Source organism: Pleurodeles waltl, chromosome 3_1 (assembly GCF_031143425.1).
Source record: "Pleurodeles waltl isolate 20211129_DDA chromosome 3_1, aPleWal1.hap1.20221129, whole genome shotgun sequence".
Classification (NCBI taxonomy): domain Eukaryota; kingdom Metazoa; phylum Chordata; class Amphibia; order Caudata; family Salamandridae; genus Pleurodeles; species Pleurodeles waltl.
Genome location: NC_090440.1, coordinates 574,205,461 through 574,222,975, shown reverse-complemented (window position 1 = coordinate 574,222,975; position 17,515 = coordinate 574,205,461). Strand labels below are relative to the sequence as shown.

Here is a 17,515-nt window from a genome sequence, read left to right as displayed (position 1 = left end):
GCAAAATGCAATGGCAACCTCACAAAAGCACCCTGCATGGCCCACCAGTGGAAGCCCTGCACAAAATAGGCCTACCCTGTGCACCCCATCCGATTTTGCAATTGTAACATACATGTCCATTCCCCCCAACAAGCACCACCACCCATGCCACCCTGACGGACAAGACAAGGAGTGGCAGTGGCCCACATGGAGACAGAGGCACCACTCAGGACACTGGAGAGGGAACTCTGGTCAGTGAGGAATACCCTGGCCCTTCACATAGTCCCGGGCTGTGACCATCCAGCAGCCCCACCCAGGACACCACTGACACCCCTACCACCTAGCCACCAACATCAGCTCCGGGCTACCAGCCCCACACCTGTGTATCCAGGCCACAGACTGGTGGAACAAAAGGACAGAGGCTACAGTCACCACCTACCAACAAGCAGGAAGACGATGGCCCCAGTACAAGTGGCACCGCCAGACCTGCGCAGGGGACACAGGCACAGGGGGCTAGGCCCAGTGGGAGGGCAACAGTGGCCCAGGGGGGAGGCCAAAGGATGGATACCGCAGCCCAGGAGGTCATCTCTGAGGTCTTGGGAGCATACCACCATACCCAGGACAGGATGGGCCAGATAGTGGCCACCCTGGAGCAGAATCAAAGGCTGCAGATAGCACACCACCAGGAGGCCTTGGAGCAGTGGAAAGAGCTCAATGCCACCATGGCCACTATTGCCGGGGCGCTGCTGCACCACTTCCCAACCCTGCCTGAGACCCCCACAGACTAGGAATCCCCTACCGCAGACCAAGATACAGACCAGCCATCAACAGCAGCAACTGGACTGGTGCCACTATCTAAGGACACACAGGAGGCCAGCACCTCCACCCGTACAGGCCAACACCAGGCACCCAAATGGTCCCTCAGGCCCAGATATGGCACAGGAACACCTACCAAGACCAAGGCACCCTCAAAGAAGTGACTGTGACACGAACTGTTCCCCAAGTGTGCCACTCAACCGCCATTCCCACCGTGCAATATCAACTCAACATGTAAAATACAGATGGACATATTACCACTGCCAACAATCGCTGAGACCATGTAGCCAGTATGGACATCCACCAGCAGCCCACTCCCATCACTGTAAAGAACACCCTGGCATCCCTGACACCTAATAAAACACATGTACACCAATGTCAATGTCCCCTGTCTGTATGTTTAATCAAATCGAACTGTGCATGCAATTGTCATTGTAATCATATAATCATACCTTTATTGCAGGAATGGCACCCCACGCACATCATAGGTTAGTGTCAACAGAAATGTCTAACAAGTTGTTCATCATGTCACATGTCACATGCAAACCTTGTTACAGTGAAAATTTTCATTGACCCAACACCCACATAGGGGATAAGTCATACAGACAGTATGCAGCACAGACAACAACAGCAGCAAATAGCACATCTTAGTCACTGGAAGTATATGTGTATCAGTTGGTTTCTGGAGTGTATATCTTCCCCCTCTTCATCATCACCATCACTCTCCTCCCCTCTTAGAGGAAGCTGGTCTGGATATACAGCACCCTCCTCCACCAAGATTTCCTCACAGCCACGTTGTGCAGCATGAAGAAGGCCACCACTATTCTACAGACCTTTTCAGGGCCATAGGCCAGGGATCCCCGAGAAATATGGAGGCAATGGAATCTAGCCTTCAGGAGACCTATAGTGCACTCTATCACCCTCCTAGTGCATCCATGGGCCTCATTGTAATTCCGCTCTGCATCTGTCCTAGGATTCCTCACTGGTGTCAGGAGCCAATGCATGTTGGGGTAGCCAGAATCACCTGCAAAAGTGGGCAAAACAGGACTGTGATTACCAACCCTCAGTTCCAGACAGGCTGGCTGTCAGCTATATGTAGAAAATGTGTCAGACACACTTACCTATGATCCATCCTCTGTCCCCTTGTAACTGTTCCATCATGTGTGGCACACTGCTATTCCTCAGCACAAAAGAATCATAGACTGATCCAGGGAACATGGCATTCACATGTGAGATGTACTGGTCTGCAGTACACACCAATTGAATGTTCATAGAGTGAAAGTTCTTCCTGTTTCTGTACACCTATTCACTTACTCTTGGGAGATGAGAGCTATGTGGGTACCATCGATGGCACCAATCACATGAGGGATGTTGGCAAAGGCATAAAAGTCTGACTTGATGGCAGGGAGTTCAGCACTTTGGGGAAACCTCACATATGACTGCAGGAATCGTACAAATGCATTCAGGAATCTGGACAGTATGAGGCAGAACATTGGCGGTGAAACACCAGCACCCATGCCCACTTTCACCTGAAATAAGCCCGTGGCCAGGAAATGGAGTGCAGAGAGCACTTGCACTTCAGTAGGGATGACATTGGCCATTGGCATTGGGATTGCGATTAGCTGGTCTCAGTGCTGGATCCAGTAATGCACAAAGTTCATGAATAGTAGCACAAATGAGTCTGTAATTGATTATGATGTTACACTCCACCATGGTCTCCAAATCAACAAGTGGTCTGTACACCGATAGGGCCCTCCCTCGCCACATGGGTCTGTAACTAGGAGGAGTGGAGAAAACATGTGAGGGACACATATTCATCTTCCCAACATGTTGAGTATTCAGCACTGTTGGCAAACAAGTCAATGACACATATGCATTGTAGGATGTTAAACTGTAGTGACATGTCCTCACTGATACTTCTGGACTGTTGTGGTGAGTACATTTATTTTTGTCCATGCAGTTGGGGGATGGGGTCCATAGGGCCTGCATGGGGCCAATGAGAAGTTAATAGCTGCGTAGTAGTGTGCACAATGTCTGCCCCCAGTAATCCATATATGTAGAAGTAGAAGTGACCTCATACCGCTAACAGTTGTCGTAATGGCGTAAGGCGGTGTTCACCGCCGTGTACCCATTTATTGGTTAACATGGTTGGTCAGTAGGGAACATGGGCCTATCATGATCGCCGCCGGCAGTGACGGAGCACACCGCCGCAGAGTGTACGCTCTCTTGTCACCCCAACTTCACTTGACTCCCGGATTACGTGTATGCAAGTACTCCACTGTGAGTGTGCTGCTGTGTCCGGACACTAGTCCTGGAAATGGCATGAGTGGCAGGGAAAAAGGCCCCGGCCTTCACCACCGAGGAGCTGGAGAAGTTGTGGACGGGGTCCTACCCCTGTACGCCAAGCTCTATGGTCAACCAGAGGTCCAGGTGAGTAGGTGGATTGGGGTGCATGGATGTGTGAAATGGTGGTAGATGGCTGTAAACATGTGTGCATGATTTGACACTGTACAGCGGTGAAATGCATGACATACTGCATGTGTGAGGTGCTGTAATTCTGTTTAAGTGTCCATCCCTTAGGGGATGTATAGCCAGCTGTATCAAATGGGCATTGTCTGACCTCTGTGTCACTTTTCTTTGTGTCCCATACAGGTCAGCGCCCATCAGAAGAGGGGACTACGGCAGGCCATCGTCAGGGAGGTGTGGACCCTGGGGGTCTACAATCGGCGGAGCACCCACTGCAGGAAGCGGTAGGAGGACCTGCAGCGCTGGGCCAGGAAAACCTGCGAGGCCCAGCTGGGGAAGTCCTCCCAACGAGGAAGTGGTGCCCGTCAGGCACTTACCCCCTAATGTGCCGCATTCTGGTGGCGGCGTATCCAGACTTGGATGTGCGCTTGAAGGCTGCACAGCAGACACAAGGGGGTGAGTACAGAGACCATTGTATGCCTCCTTGATGGATGTCTGAGGGTGCTATAGTAGGTATGCTGTATAGTGGCAGGGACTCTGACAGATGTCATTTGGCATAGTGGCCTCCATGGGCAGTTAGATGATAAGAGACAGGTGTGCAGTTCTTCAGGTCCTTCTGTGATGTTGGAGATGGATGTATACCAGGGTTGTGGCCAATAGTCAAGGGCATAGCCATGAGTATAGCTGTAGGTGCTGGATGGTGGTATATTTGCTGGGTGGGAGTATGTGTGAACCAGTGATGTACAGCCATTCAGCTATTTACAAATGTCTCTCCTGTTCTGTCTCCCCACCCCTGTTCTCCTGTGTTGTCTGTGTACATCAGCATCATCTGGCGAGGGAGCTGTGGCACCGGTGAGTGTTAATGCAGCGGCCCACAGTTCCAAGGAGGCACTGAATGGAGTGATACTGACACCTCCTCCGATGTGAGCTTCCTGGTGGTGTCAGACCCTATTGGGCCCACCCATTCTTTGTCATCATCCGCCACCCCCACACCATCACCACCCTCCCAGTTGCTCCCCACCCAGTTGCCCGTGCCCGCTCACCCAAAAGGGTCAGCGTCTCCTTCGCCCCAGGCACCTCATCCCCTGCCCCAGTCAGCCCTGCTGCCCTCACGGAGGAGCCTATTGATGTCCTGAGGACCATCTCTCAAGGGCAGACAACCATCGTCAATGCCATCCAGGGGCTGGCATCACAGGTGCAGCAGACCAATGCCTACCTGGATGGCATTCACGGTGTTGTGTCTGGCCTACAGAGATCTTTTCAGGTTCTGGCCTCCTCTTTGACGGCAGCCAGTGTCCCTGGTCTTTCCGCCCCCCCCTCACAGCACCTCAACCCCTTCCAGCACCCCACTCCCTTCACCCGTCCCAGGCACACATTCTGACAGCCATGCACACACCTCAACACACAAGAAGCACACAGAGAAACACAAGCACCACACTTCCCACCACAGGCATACACACAGCCAACATACAAAGGCACACACACCAACATCCAATTCCCCCAGTGTGTCCACCTCTCACACCTCCCGGTCTGTCACCTCTGCATGCACACTCACAGGCACTGCACCATCATTCACTGTTTCTGGCACCATTCTTGCAGTCACCAAACATCAGACATCCAGTCATGCACCCCAGACACCACACCTGCACTCACCACAACAACACTGACTGTCACATGCAGCACACTCACCAGATCTGCAGATTCCCAGACAACATCCATTCACGCTGGCAGCCTGTCTTGTCCCACTGTGTCCACCCCCCCTCCCAAGACACTCAAACGTTCCCAGACACCCACCCAACACACATCCACCACACCTCAGCATACTGTACAGTCACCTGCATCCACGTCACGCACACCTACACCTGTTACGAACACTCCCTCTACCTCCACTTCCATACCTTCCTCCAGTTCCACCCCGATTGCCCCTAAGAAACTTTTCCTATCCCGTGTAGACCTTTTTGAACCCACCGGACCACCCCATCTTGTCCCTAAACGTGCCCACCTTCTTGGCCTGTCCACTCCTCCCACGTCCAAGTCCGCCCCTGTCCGCCCTTCACATTCCCTTGCACCTTCCCTTGTGAGCAAGAGGGCCCCATGCTGGCCCAGGTACATCTGCCGCACCCGGGTCAAAGGCCACTCCCCCACCTTCCAAGACAAAAACCAAACCCCCTCCACCTCCCAAATGTAAGCCCAAGCCCCCCCTCCCAGATATAAGTCCCCACCCCAGCTACCCACTGCCCCGGTTCCCTGAGGTGCCTGGCTGCCCCATTGATTCCCCTTTATGGTGGAGTACCATGTGCACATGTGGGGGTCAAGTTGGAGCCATTTGGGCCCATCAGCCTTTTAGATATGGACTGGCCATTGGCCTAATGTGGACATAATGTTGCTCCTGGAGCGTTCATAAAGTTTGTGTGGCCAGTGTTGTTGTTGGCACACTCTGGATCCTTGGTTACTCGTTTCATTGTGGGGGGGGTGTTGTGCACATGCATGTACTTTGAGCTGGTTTAATTTGACTTGTGTTGGGTAAGTACCTCTGGCTCTAGGGTCTATGGCTTGTGCTGTTGTGAGGGGTTGTGGGTGCGTTGCGGGGTGGGTGGAGTGGGTGAGTATGTAACTGTGCCCTTTCTTCCCTTGTTTAGTAGGTTGCGGTGCTTACCATCGTCATCTTCGTTGGCGGTCTTGGTCGTGGAGGTATATGGCAAGGAGTAGGACTGGCATGATTTGCAACTCTCTCTCATGTCTGCTTCGGCGTGTTGTGTGAGCCTCTGGTGAGTGTTTCCTTTTATTTGGTTTGTTTCTGCCTGGCTTTGCGGTGCGGTGGTTCCCGCCCCAGAACTGACAGCGGTCTAGTGCTTCATTATTTGTTGGGCAGGTTGGGCCTTTCCCTCGGCCTGTGGGCGGCCTATTCCGTTGTTGTCTGCACTCTTCTGCTGGCAGTGAGTGTTTTTCAGGCTCCCTGTTTTTCATGTACTTAATTATTTGGCAGCCCAGACCGCCTGACTGTTGGTGGTATTTACCACCACCGCCGGCGGTGCGGTCTTTCCCGCCGTGTTCATAATGAAGGTCTATGTGTCTAACGACAAACCACAAGACAGCTTAAACACCACATAATGCTTCAGACAACCTAAAACGAACACCTGCAAAAGCTTGAGGAAGTGTGCATCCCTGGCGAATTGCCTGTTAACAATAAACACCACTACCATGTTATCTATTCGAAAAATCACTTTGTGGAGTGCCAGCTCATGGCCCCACAGTGCTGCTGATACCACTAGGGGAAAGAATTCAAGGAAGGCAATGCTCTGCCCTCCATGTTTCCAAGCAACTGCTCATTCCTCTGCACACCATTTTCCTTCCCAATACAATCCAAAACCCTGCCAGCCAGCTGCGTCAGAATAAACCTGTACGTCCCATTCCCACTCCTTAGGAACCCCCAACGGAATCCCATTTAAATCTTCCAAGAACCAGCATCATATGCACAAACCCTCCCTAGCACCTGCTGAAAACCGCGCATGGTGATGGCGCTGGACAAACCTGCCAAGGACAGGCTGAGTCATCTGCAAAAAGTCCTGCCCACCAAGACCACTGGGCACGCAAAGATAGGGTGTCTAAGCAAGGCCTGTACCTCTTTTGCTTTCTTATCCTCTTCTCCCTCTGTAGGTCTCCCTCCCAAAAATAAACACACTCAAGCCTCTGGCATGCACTGTGTATAAAACAACAAAGAGTCAGCCTCTGCAAAAATATTAGATGGTGCAGGTCAGACCGGGCACCCTCTCACTTGTAGGCCCCGGTGCTTTGCACCAGCTGCACCAATGGTAGCTTCACTATTTCTCCTTTTCTGCCATTTTTGGAACTCCAAGTGCTTGAATAGAAATTACTTCTCATTTTATACAACTGTATCAGACAAGAACAAACACAACTATCCACTCCTAAAGCACCAATGCATACCCACCCTGCTTCTAGCTGCTTCAATGGCACAACATCTGCTTCATTTCATTGTAACTTCTGAAAAACTACAATCCTAAACACACCCCAGTATCAAAGGTAGTTCTTGAATAATAAACCAAAAGCAAATGAAATTGTTGCAGCCCAAAGTTGCAACCATAAACACTAATTAAGCACTATAAAGAAATTCAAAGGAGGCTACCATCTAGTCAATTTCCTGCTTCAAGAAGCTTCTAATGTGGCTTTGAGCTGATTACACTTTAAAGACTACTGTTGGGTTGGGACTGTGCCATGTATGGTAAACCACCCTGTAACCAAGTATTGAGTGATCCAACTGCCTGTCAATCTGGTACTCTGAATGTTACCTACCCAGTCATCATACTAATCTCACGCGTGCTGAAGCCTAGGCCTGTCCATGGTAATTCCAAGGCCCAGAAAGTTTTCTGTGACCTAGAAGGGCACACCAAGTGTGCCTTCTTTTATAATAACATGGGATTACTGAATATGTCTAGGGTTGTTGACATGAAGTAGTAGTTGCATTGATTGTTTTAAATTAATAGTTCTATCCAGACCTTGTATTCAGTGTCAGAAAAAAAGAATACAAATTGTGCTTCAGCGTAGTGTCCAGACTCTTGCTCTGACATCCAGTGTTTGTGTATGTGTGGAACTTACATGACAGTCAGAGAGTGTGCAACGTAGATATGCTTGCTGGGACCATTAAGATCCATTTTGAATGGACTTGGTTTAGCAAACCACAAGATGGGAACCACCCCCTAGGTGATGGAAAAGTCCTGCTTGCATTCCTGAAGCCAGAGAGTGGACACCTAGACACTAAAGTGAGGGAGGAAGGAGGCAAGGCTACCCTTAAAAATTCTGTGAGGATTTTTTAGTAAGTAATTATTGAATAGATTTTCCTCAGCATTTGGTACCTGGTGGGGAAGAAAGGTGAGTCGGGAAAAGTCAGGTCAGGTAAAGGTGGGGATTTGTTTTGTTTTTGCCAAAACCTGACCTTTTGTCTACTTCTGATTTCTACTTCAGGACGGCTAGTGCAGACTCTTCACACTTCATTGTGCCCATGTTTTAGATACTGCTGCTTGAAGCCACCATCATCACTATCTGCTGTGACAGCTATCGCCTTGCACAAAGGCTGTGTCTGCACTACAGACAGAAGAATTACACTTGAAAGTGAACCACTTTAAACCGATCCCTATACCTTAGTCAGTGGACCTCCATCCCTTGTTTGGACAATGAGTATTCTTCTTGACCAAAGAAGGGACAGCTTTACAGAGTTCACAAAAAACTGCTGTGAGACCAGGGCTGGTGTCTACAGAGATGAGGGATATCACCTGAAGTCTGAATTTGCTTGAGAAATTGTGGGTCTTTCTAAAACATAGAAGCCTGCCTGCGAAGGAAAGGGAGTACCTGTCCTGCAGGAGGAGAGACTGTCCAGGAGAAGAAGACCAGCTGTGCCCTTGGTGTGTGGGACACCCAGAAGAAGCTGAATAGCCACTGGGAGCATCACTGATATTAACCTGTGCTTCCAGAGGCCATCTGGTCTCCCCAAGCATGAATCTGGAGGTGAAGTGCATAAAGAAGGCTAACTGCATAGCTTTATGCAAACTTGCCCTTCTACAGTCAAATAACTGGCACTTCTGCTGTTGCAGAGTGAAGAGCAACCAAGAAGGACAACTAAAGCAGGAAGCTGAAGATGGAGATGGATGGAGATTGAGGCCACACTTGCCTTGGATGCCTGGTCCAGAGGCTGCACTAGCAACAGATGCCCAGCTCAGAGGCCACATCTCCCGAAGACTTGCCCTCACCAATCACACCTGTCAAGCTGACACCTGAAACAGTCCACATGAAAGAGAGAAAAAGGGGGGGGGGAGAGAGAGAGAGAGAGAGAGAGAGAACTGTGGAACTGCTGCTGTGGATGAAGAAACACCACCAGACACTGACCCCTGTACATTGCTGCACACAGCAGCTAGCACCTTCCAGGCCATTTCCTTTGCTGAGCAGTCCAGTCCTGAGACTGAGAGACTGTAAACACAAGCAAAGTCAATCAGTGATACCGATTTATCCTTAGCAGTAATAATCCTCTAGCCTAAATAACTATATGAACTGATGCACACGGTTCCCAGGGGCAACCACCGAGTGAAACCCACACCTATGACTAATTTTGCTTAAAAATGACTTACATGAAGGGACCATCCTAGACATGGGTGGATACCATATGGCAGGGTTGGGAGGAGAGGAGGACACCATGGTGGTTGCATCATTTCAGTGTAGGCCTGGGGATGAGATCATTGAACCTTAAATCTGGTGCCTTTCTAATTATGTAGTATTCTGTACCACTGTGATTTTTAAAATGTGTATTTTCTAAAAAGACAAGCATTGAGTCAGAGAGTAATTTATTGGATCTGTTGACTGATTGATAAGCTCTGCATCTTTACCCTCATAACCTCTATTAGAACCCTTTGACTGTCCATCTTTGTGAAAATGAGAGTCAAGTTGAAATGGTACTTTGGCCAAGTTTGCAATGCCATAATAGGAAGGATACTAGGACACCAGTGGTAAACAATGCCAACCTCCATGGCTGGGGCCAATAGTTCCTGTGTGCCATATGGCTCCTCCAAATAGGGTCTAACAACGACAGATCACTACCCAAAGTAAATAAGTTTTGAAACTGAAACAATTAAAATGATGGCATGGTTTAAATAGACCTTTCCTGTGGGTCTGGGGTTTAAACCCCTGAAATAGGGTGTTGTAATTTTCTTGTACTATTGCACTACTCAGCTCACACCTTCTCAAAATAGGGGCCCCAGGACTAACCATGTATAAGATGCAATACATAATTTGTAACGCTAATACTTCCTCTCTTACGAACACTTTATCAATTAGTGAGCAGAAAGTATAATTTTTCAGTCGCCAGATTGAAAACTCTGGGCATTACAATAATGCACCATGCAAACGTATTTGATGTTTTTTTCGTTCAAAACAAAAATAACCATACAAAGACACCATGGGAATGAAGTTGATGTGCTGATCAATCATGACTCTAAGCACTTTTTTGTTTGAAGTTCTTTTATAGTCAATGGCCTAAGCCAATCCACTGCAGAGTCTCACTGACAGCCTGGAGATGCTTCCACAATGGATCAGTATCTCAGTGTGAATGCAAAGCATTTCCCTGCTTTTGATGTCTGTATCAAAGATTCAGTAATGTTCTCCTATCACATTATCATTGACACAGTGATTCGTTATCGCCTTCACACCTCATTTTCGTAGTCACAAGAAACTACACTTAAAGACAGGACAAATACGTTGCTAAGGATGCTCATCGTTATGGTCTTACAACAATGAGGAATCGCCACGATAGATATCTTTTATCACTCATTTTGGAGTCCTGACTACATTCTCTGTATGTCACATTCATACTAATGAATGAAAGATCACAATGTACAAGGAATTGAATAAAGATGTAATTGGAAAACATTCAGAAAAACAATTGAAGAGTAATTGTAGAGAAACGAAGATGTGTGATGACACTTACCTGCATCAGCTGTGAAATCGAACCTCTGTTCTAATAGGGCCCTTAATTTTAAGGTATTTTGCTGGCTGAAAATAAACACCCAATTAGCCTTAGAGAAAATAAAGAGTATGTGCGTAATTATCTGCCCTTAGAAAAACAGGTGAAACACTTGGGGACAATTCCATGATTATTTTATGTGTGTACTAAATATTCATACTATGCCTGTGGTGTGGACTGGTGAGTATTTTATAATCTAAGTTAAATCATTTGAATACTTGAATCTCAAATTTCACCAAGGGAATGGATAGCACGCAAATGCAGTGGTGTCGGCAGTAGTGGAAACATGAAGGGGGATCGACATCACACAATAATAATGATTCTTAATGTAGAAAATATTGAGGAAAATCTTAAATCCACACGATATAACAGTTCAGCCATAAATACTAGCCATCTGCTGCCTTCCGAGGGCTCAGGCGACGACTGAAAGCGTACCCCTCATTGCCCACAGCTATGCAAAACGTAACTCGTACACCAAATGCAATGCTTATGTCCTTATATTTTTACTAATAAGTATCAACATTAAAAAGAGCAATGGCAATACATAATAGCACATACTCCAAGCAATACACAACGATGTATTCATAGTTGTCTCATTAATTGTGTTAATGGAAATGTAATATTTAATCTCACCTAAAAATAATTTATGCCATTTGTAATTGTATATGGCATATCAAGGGCGAAGTCATGAGCACTATATTTGGTGTGTGAGTTACTGTTTGCATGAATAATAGGCAAGTAATAGATAGCAGAATGAACTAGAGCTGCGGAATTTTAGTGGATTTTTCAGTTTTTCTGTTTTAATTTGAACCAAAACTATAACTGGGGGTTTTCAAAGTGGTTTTCATGGAGTTTTTTTAAAACATACATCAATATCTTAAAATGAATTCTCACCAAAATGTCACTTACACTGTTTATGTATACACACACACACACACACATACATTCCAAAGCAAATGGTCTACAAAACAACCCACTGGTGCAGCATTAGTGTTAAAACCACGACCCTCACAGATTGCATAACAAAAGAAGATGACGCTGCATTCCCGGGGGCTTCATTAAGCAAACTCTATTTATTTGTCAAACAGCATTGCGCAAGACACCATGACGTGTTACGACGTAAGTAGTTGAGTTTGTTTACACTCGTTGTTATTTCTAGCATGACTTTTATACAATTCAAGGCATTCTGGGGTCAATAGTCCGATATTTACCCCACCTGGAAGACATTGGTCCTCATTACAACTTTGGCGGAAACTGCCGCCTACTGCCACGGCGACGGCCACCAACATACTGTCGCCGTGGCTACCAGCCGGCCATGCGTATTATGACCATCAACGGAATTCCGCCAGAAGGCTGCCAGAATACCGCCGACGGTCATGGTGGCAGACGGCGGTAAGGTGGCGCCACTGGTGTTTTTTTGCTGGGGGACACTGCTGCTGACAGCAGCGCCGCGTCCCGTCTCCAGCTGGAGGACCCCCTGCAAGCAGGTAAGTCAGGTTCTCCGACAGGAGAGGGGGTAGGGGTGTTGTGTGCGTGTGTGGGGGTGTTGTGTGTGTGTGTATTTTGGTATGGGTGCATGCGGTGTGAGTCGCACTGAGCGAGTGCGAGAATGTCTGAATGTAAGTGTACGTGCATGTTGTGTGTAGTGAATGCGTGTGTGCGCCAAACTATGTTGGTGTGTGTTGCGGTGTGTGGGAATGCATGTGTGCCTGCAAGGGTGAATGTAGGTATGCATGTGTGTATGTGTGTGTATCTCTTTGCGTGTAGGTGTTGGGGGAGGTTCGGAAGGGCGAGGGGGATGGTGGGGGAGGCCTGTGGGGTGGGGGTGGGGGGCAAGGGAGACCCCTATCAGTGCCAGGGAAGGGATTCCCTGGCACTGATAGTGCCTATCACCATGGTTTTCGTGGCGGTACGCTTGCCACAAAAACCATGGCGGTAGGTGGGGTCATAATCCCGAGGGTGGGATTGTAACGGCCGCCTGCCTGGAGACCGAAGTCTCCAACCCAGCGGCCGTTACCACCCTGGCAGTTGGTGTGTTAAAGTGGCTGTCTGTGTTGGCAGTTACCGCCGTGGTCATAATCCAATTTTTTTTTACCGCCGGCCTGTTGGCGATATTAACGCCACCTTATCACCGACCGCCAGGGTCATAATAAGGGCCATTGTCTTCATTGTTAATCACTTATATGGCAGTTGCACTATTACCCCAATGTAATTACGCTTCAAACACCAATAGGTAAATTCAATTTAAATTCAATTTCTCATTATTATTGTACATAGTGTTGATTTCCAACCAATTGTGATTACAAAATTCACCATTAGTCCCACAGAGTAAGTGGCAGTTTGTGCATTAGTCTTAAAGCCAAGAATCCTCCCGTTCGTAACCAAAAAAGGAATTCTATTTCCACAATTCCCAGTTTGTTTTTGTTTCTTAGGTGTTTTATACATGGGATGACAATGAAGTGTTGCACAAACCTCCGGACCCTTATTCCCACTGAATTACTCTTCAGTTAAAGGGCCGCATCATCACTGTGGATATTTCTGGAAGTCATTGTCTCCTTGCCAACTCCATAACTGATCATGATTGTCTGGCGCTCTGTTAGACCTGACAGCCTTAGGGTAGTCACCCCTAACTTTTTGCCTACCTCCCTCCACTTTTTGGACACTGTTTCTGCTGGTTTATAGACTATGCGCACTTTACCCCTGCTAACCAGGGCTAAAGTGCATATGCTCTCTCCCCTAAAACATGGTAACCTGGAATCATACCTGATTGGACTATTAATTTACTTATAAGTCCCTAGTAAGGTGCACTCTATGTGCATAGGGCTGGTAAATTAAATGCTACTAGTGGGCCAGCAGCACTGGTTGTGCCACCCACTTAAGTAGCCCCTTCTCCTGGTCTCAGGCCTGCCATTGCAAGGCCTGTGTGTGCAGTTTCACTGCCACATCGTCTTGGCATTTAAAAGTTCTTGCCAAGCCTAGAACTCCCCTTTTTCTACATATAAGTCACCCTTAATATGTGCCCTAGGTAACCCCTATGGCAGGGTGCTGTGTAGGTAAAAGGCAGGACATGTACCTGGGTAGTTATATGTCCTGGTAGTGTAAAACTCCTAAATTCGTTTTCACACTACTGTGAGGCCTGCTCCCTTCATAGGCTAACATTGGGGCTGCCCTCATACACTGTTGAAGTGGCAGCTGCTGATCTGAAAGGAGCAGGAAGGTCATATTTAGTATGGCCAGAATCGTAATACAAAATCCCACTGACTGGTGAAGTCGGATTTAATATTACTATTCTAGAAATGCCACTTTTAGAAAATGAGCATTTCTTTGCACTTAAATCCTTCTGTGCCTTACAATCCACGTCTGGCTGGGCTTGGTTGACAGCTCCTTGTGCATTCACTCAGACACACCCCAAACACAGGGAACTCAGCCTCACTTGCATACATCTGCATTTTGAATGGGTCGTCCTGGGCTGGGAGGGTGGAGGGCCTGCTCTCACACAAAGGACTGCCACACCTCCTACTGGGACCCTGGCAGACAGGATTGAACTGAAAGGGGACCTGGTGCACTTCTTAGCCACTCTTTGAAGTCTCCCCCACTTCAAAGGCACATTTGGGTATAAAACAGGGCTTCTGCCCTACCTCATCAGACACTTGCTGGAGAAGAAACCTGAACCAGAAACTACATCCTGCCAAGAAGAACTGTCTGACTGCTCAAAGGACTCACCTGTCTGCTTTCTACAAAGGACTGCTGCCTTGCTGTTGCCCTGCTGCCTTGCTGAACTCTTGCCTGGCTGTGAAAGTGCTCTCCAAGGGCTTGGATAGAGCTTGCCTCCTGTTCCTTGAAGTCTCAGGACCAAAAAGACTTCTCTCTTTTACTTGGACGCTCCGTGCGCCGAAAATTTTGCCGCACAGCTTGTTTCGCGGCGAGAAAAACGCCGCACTCCGACGCTGATTGACGCGACGCTCTTGGGACGATCGAAGATCCGACGCACGGCCTCGCAAGGACAACGCCGCCCGACCTCTAGAGGAGAAATTGACGCAACGCCTGCCGTGAGATCGTAATTTCAACGCGCAGCCCCGCAGATCGAAGTCTAGAGGAGAAATCGACGCGACGCCTGGCGTGAGATTGTAATTTCGACATGCAGCCCCGCAGACCGACGCGCAGCCGGAGAACAAGCAGGAAAATCCACGCACAGACCCGGGACATCTGGTAATCCCCGCGATCCACAGAAAGAGACTGTCCGCGCGCCGGAAAACGACGCCGACTTCCCTGCGTGGAAAATAACGACGCAAGTCCGTGTGTGCTGGGGAGAAATCGACGCACACACTCTTTTTCCACGCACCTCTTCTCTTGTGGCCCTCTGAGGAGATTTTTCCACTCCCAACCAGGTACTTGTGCTTGAAAGAGACTTTGTTTATATTCTAAAGACTTAAGACACTCTATATCACGTCTCTGTGATATTCCTACATTTTTCCATTGCAACTTTATTCTTTTTGACCTACAATTATCCTGATAAATATTATATATTTTTCTAAACACTGTGTGGTGTATTTTTGTGGTGCTATATGGTGGTATTGTATGATTTATTGCACAAATACTTTACACATTGTCTTCTAAGTTAAGCCTGACTGCTCGTGCCAAGCTACCAGAGGGTGGGCACAGGATAATCTTGGATAGTGTGTGACTTACCCTGACTAGAGTGAGGGCTTTTGCTTGGACAGAGGGTAACCTGACTGCCAACCAAAAACCCCATTTCTAACATTGGTGGCAGCGGTGGGATAGGACTTGTATTTGTGCAGTGACATACAGTAGCTAAGTATATCACTACCTACCCACAGTTGAAGGTCAACTTGGTTTTTATCTCTTTTTTGAAAATCCGATTTTTTTCCTGACAATTTTCAAAAACTAAATCCTCACGCAACATGTCTCTGACTGGGTCTCAGACAGGGGGCTTTGACCTAGTCCAGTTGGATACATATACAGTCAAACAACTAAGAGGATTCTGCAGGGCATTGAGGGTACCCACCCAAGGGGGCTCCAGAAAGGAGGACTTTCAAGTGGCGCTGAGGGCCTGGGCAGAAGCCCATTTAGAGGATGATGAGGAAGAGGAGCCAGAACATGGCCCCTCAGAGGAATTTTCACTATCTATGGATGGTGTTACCACTGCAATTGTGCCCCCTTCCAGACCAGGGAGCAGTGTCTCTATGCAAAGCCTGACCGCAGAGGAAAGGAGAGAGGAAAGGGAGTTCCAATTGCAAATGGCAAAACTGAAAATTGAGGCTCAACAGGAGGAGAGGAGGGCAGAAAGAGAAGCCAAACAAGCTGAGGCTGAAAGAACAGCCAAACAGATTCAAGAGGAAGCTGAAAGAGCAGCCAAACAAGTGGAAGCTGAAAGAGCTTTGGCTGAAAAGAAACTATTGTTGGCTCATGAACTGAGTCTCAAAGAACTGGAGATCAAGGCGAGACAGTCTGAATCCAGCAATAATGGTGGCAGCATACAGACAGGACCTGCTGGAGAAAAAAAGGTTCGTATACCCAAAAATGTGGTGCCCAGTTTTGTGGTGGGAGATGACATAGATAAATGGTTAGCTGCTTATGAAGTTGCACTAAGGGCTCATGAGGTTCCTGAAGGGCAATGGGGGGTAGCTATGTGGGGTTATGTGCCGCCATTGGGGAGGGACACACTTCTCACATTGGATCAACCTGATCAAAACACATACCCACTTCAGAAAGCCACTTTACTTGCCAAGTTTGGGATGACCCCTGAGGGATACTGTCAGAGGTTCAGGGACAGCACCAAACAAACCACACAAACATGGGTAGATTTCTTTGATTTCTCCAGTAAGGCAGTCAATGGATGGGTGCGGGGCAACAAAGTAGCAGATTATAAAGGTTTATATAACTTGATTCTGAGAGAGCATATGCTTAATACTACTTATACAGATTTGCGCCAGCACCTAGTGGATAGTAAGCTGACTCATCCCAGGAAGCTTGCTGAGGAGGCGGACCTCTGGGTTAGCACCAGAGTGTCCAAGAAGGTACCTGGGGGGGACTCCCACAAAGGTGGTCAGGGTTCCCAACAGAAGAAAGAGGGGGGAGATAAACTTGCAGATAAGGAACTCTCCAAAGGCCCCCAAAAGAATTCGCAGGGAGGGGGTGGCAACCCTTCCTTTTCCAAATTTTGGAAAAAGCCAGGGACATATGACAAGTCAGGGAAATCTAGCCCCAAATGCATGGAGTGTTACCAGTATGGTCACTACAAAGGCGATCCACAGTGCCCCAAGAGGGCACCGTCCACTACCGGACAGGCACCTGGGTTGACTAGTGTAGCGCTCGGGGGAGAGATGGACCCAAATAGCTTTGGGGAGCAGGTAGAGATTTCCCTAGTGTCTCTGGGAGAAGGAGAAATGGTGCCCAAGGCCCACATGCCCAGAAATACTTCTAAGTACCGGCAGTGGGTCACCATTGATGGGCAGAAGGTGGAGGCTCTGCGTGACACAGGAGCCAGTATGACTACTATCAAGAGTCAGCTGGTGTCAACAGAGCAGATAGTACCTAATACATTCCACCAGGTCAGAGTCGCTGACAATCGCGAGAGTCACCTACCGGTGGCTCTGGTTCCCTTTGAGTGGGGGGGGGGTCTCTGGTACTCTGAAAGTAGCTGTGAGTCCTGCCATGCCTGTAGATTGTCTGTTAGGCAATGATCTTGAGCACACTGCTTGGAAAGAA

At 48.1% G+C, this 17,515-nt stretch overlaps 1 protein-coding gene across 5 annotated transcripts in view; it reads right to left on the bottom strand.

Annotated features, from left to right (window-relative positions):
- OSBPL5 (oxysterol binding protein like 5) overlaps nt 1-17,515 on the bottom strand; it is a 1,002,849-nt gene that overhangs the window by 709,956 nt on the left and 275,378 nt on the right. For 3 of the 5 annotated variants that reach the window (XM_069223008.1, XM_069223007.1, XM_069223009.1), the window contains exon 2: nt 10,751-10,815. The exons of the other annotated variants lie outside the window; for them this stretch is intronic. Coding sequence is in view for 1 of the 3 variants with exons in the window: in XM_069223007.1 (XP_069079108.1) it covers nt 10,751-10,756 (6 nt within the window). In the remaining 2 variants the exon portion in view is untranslated. The remainder of the gene's footprint in view (nt 1-10,750; nt 10,816-17,515) is intronic. 5 annotated transcript variants of the gene reach the window in all.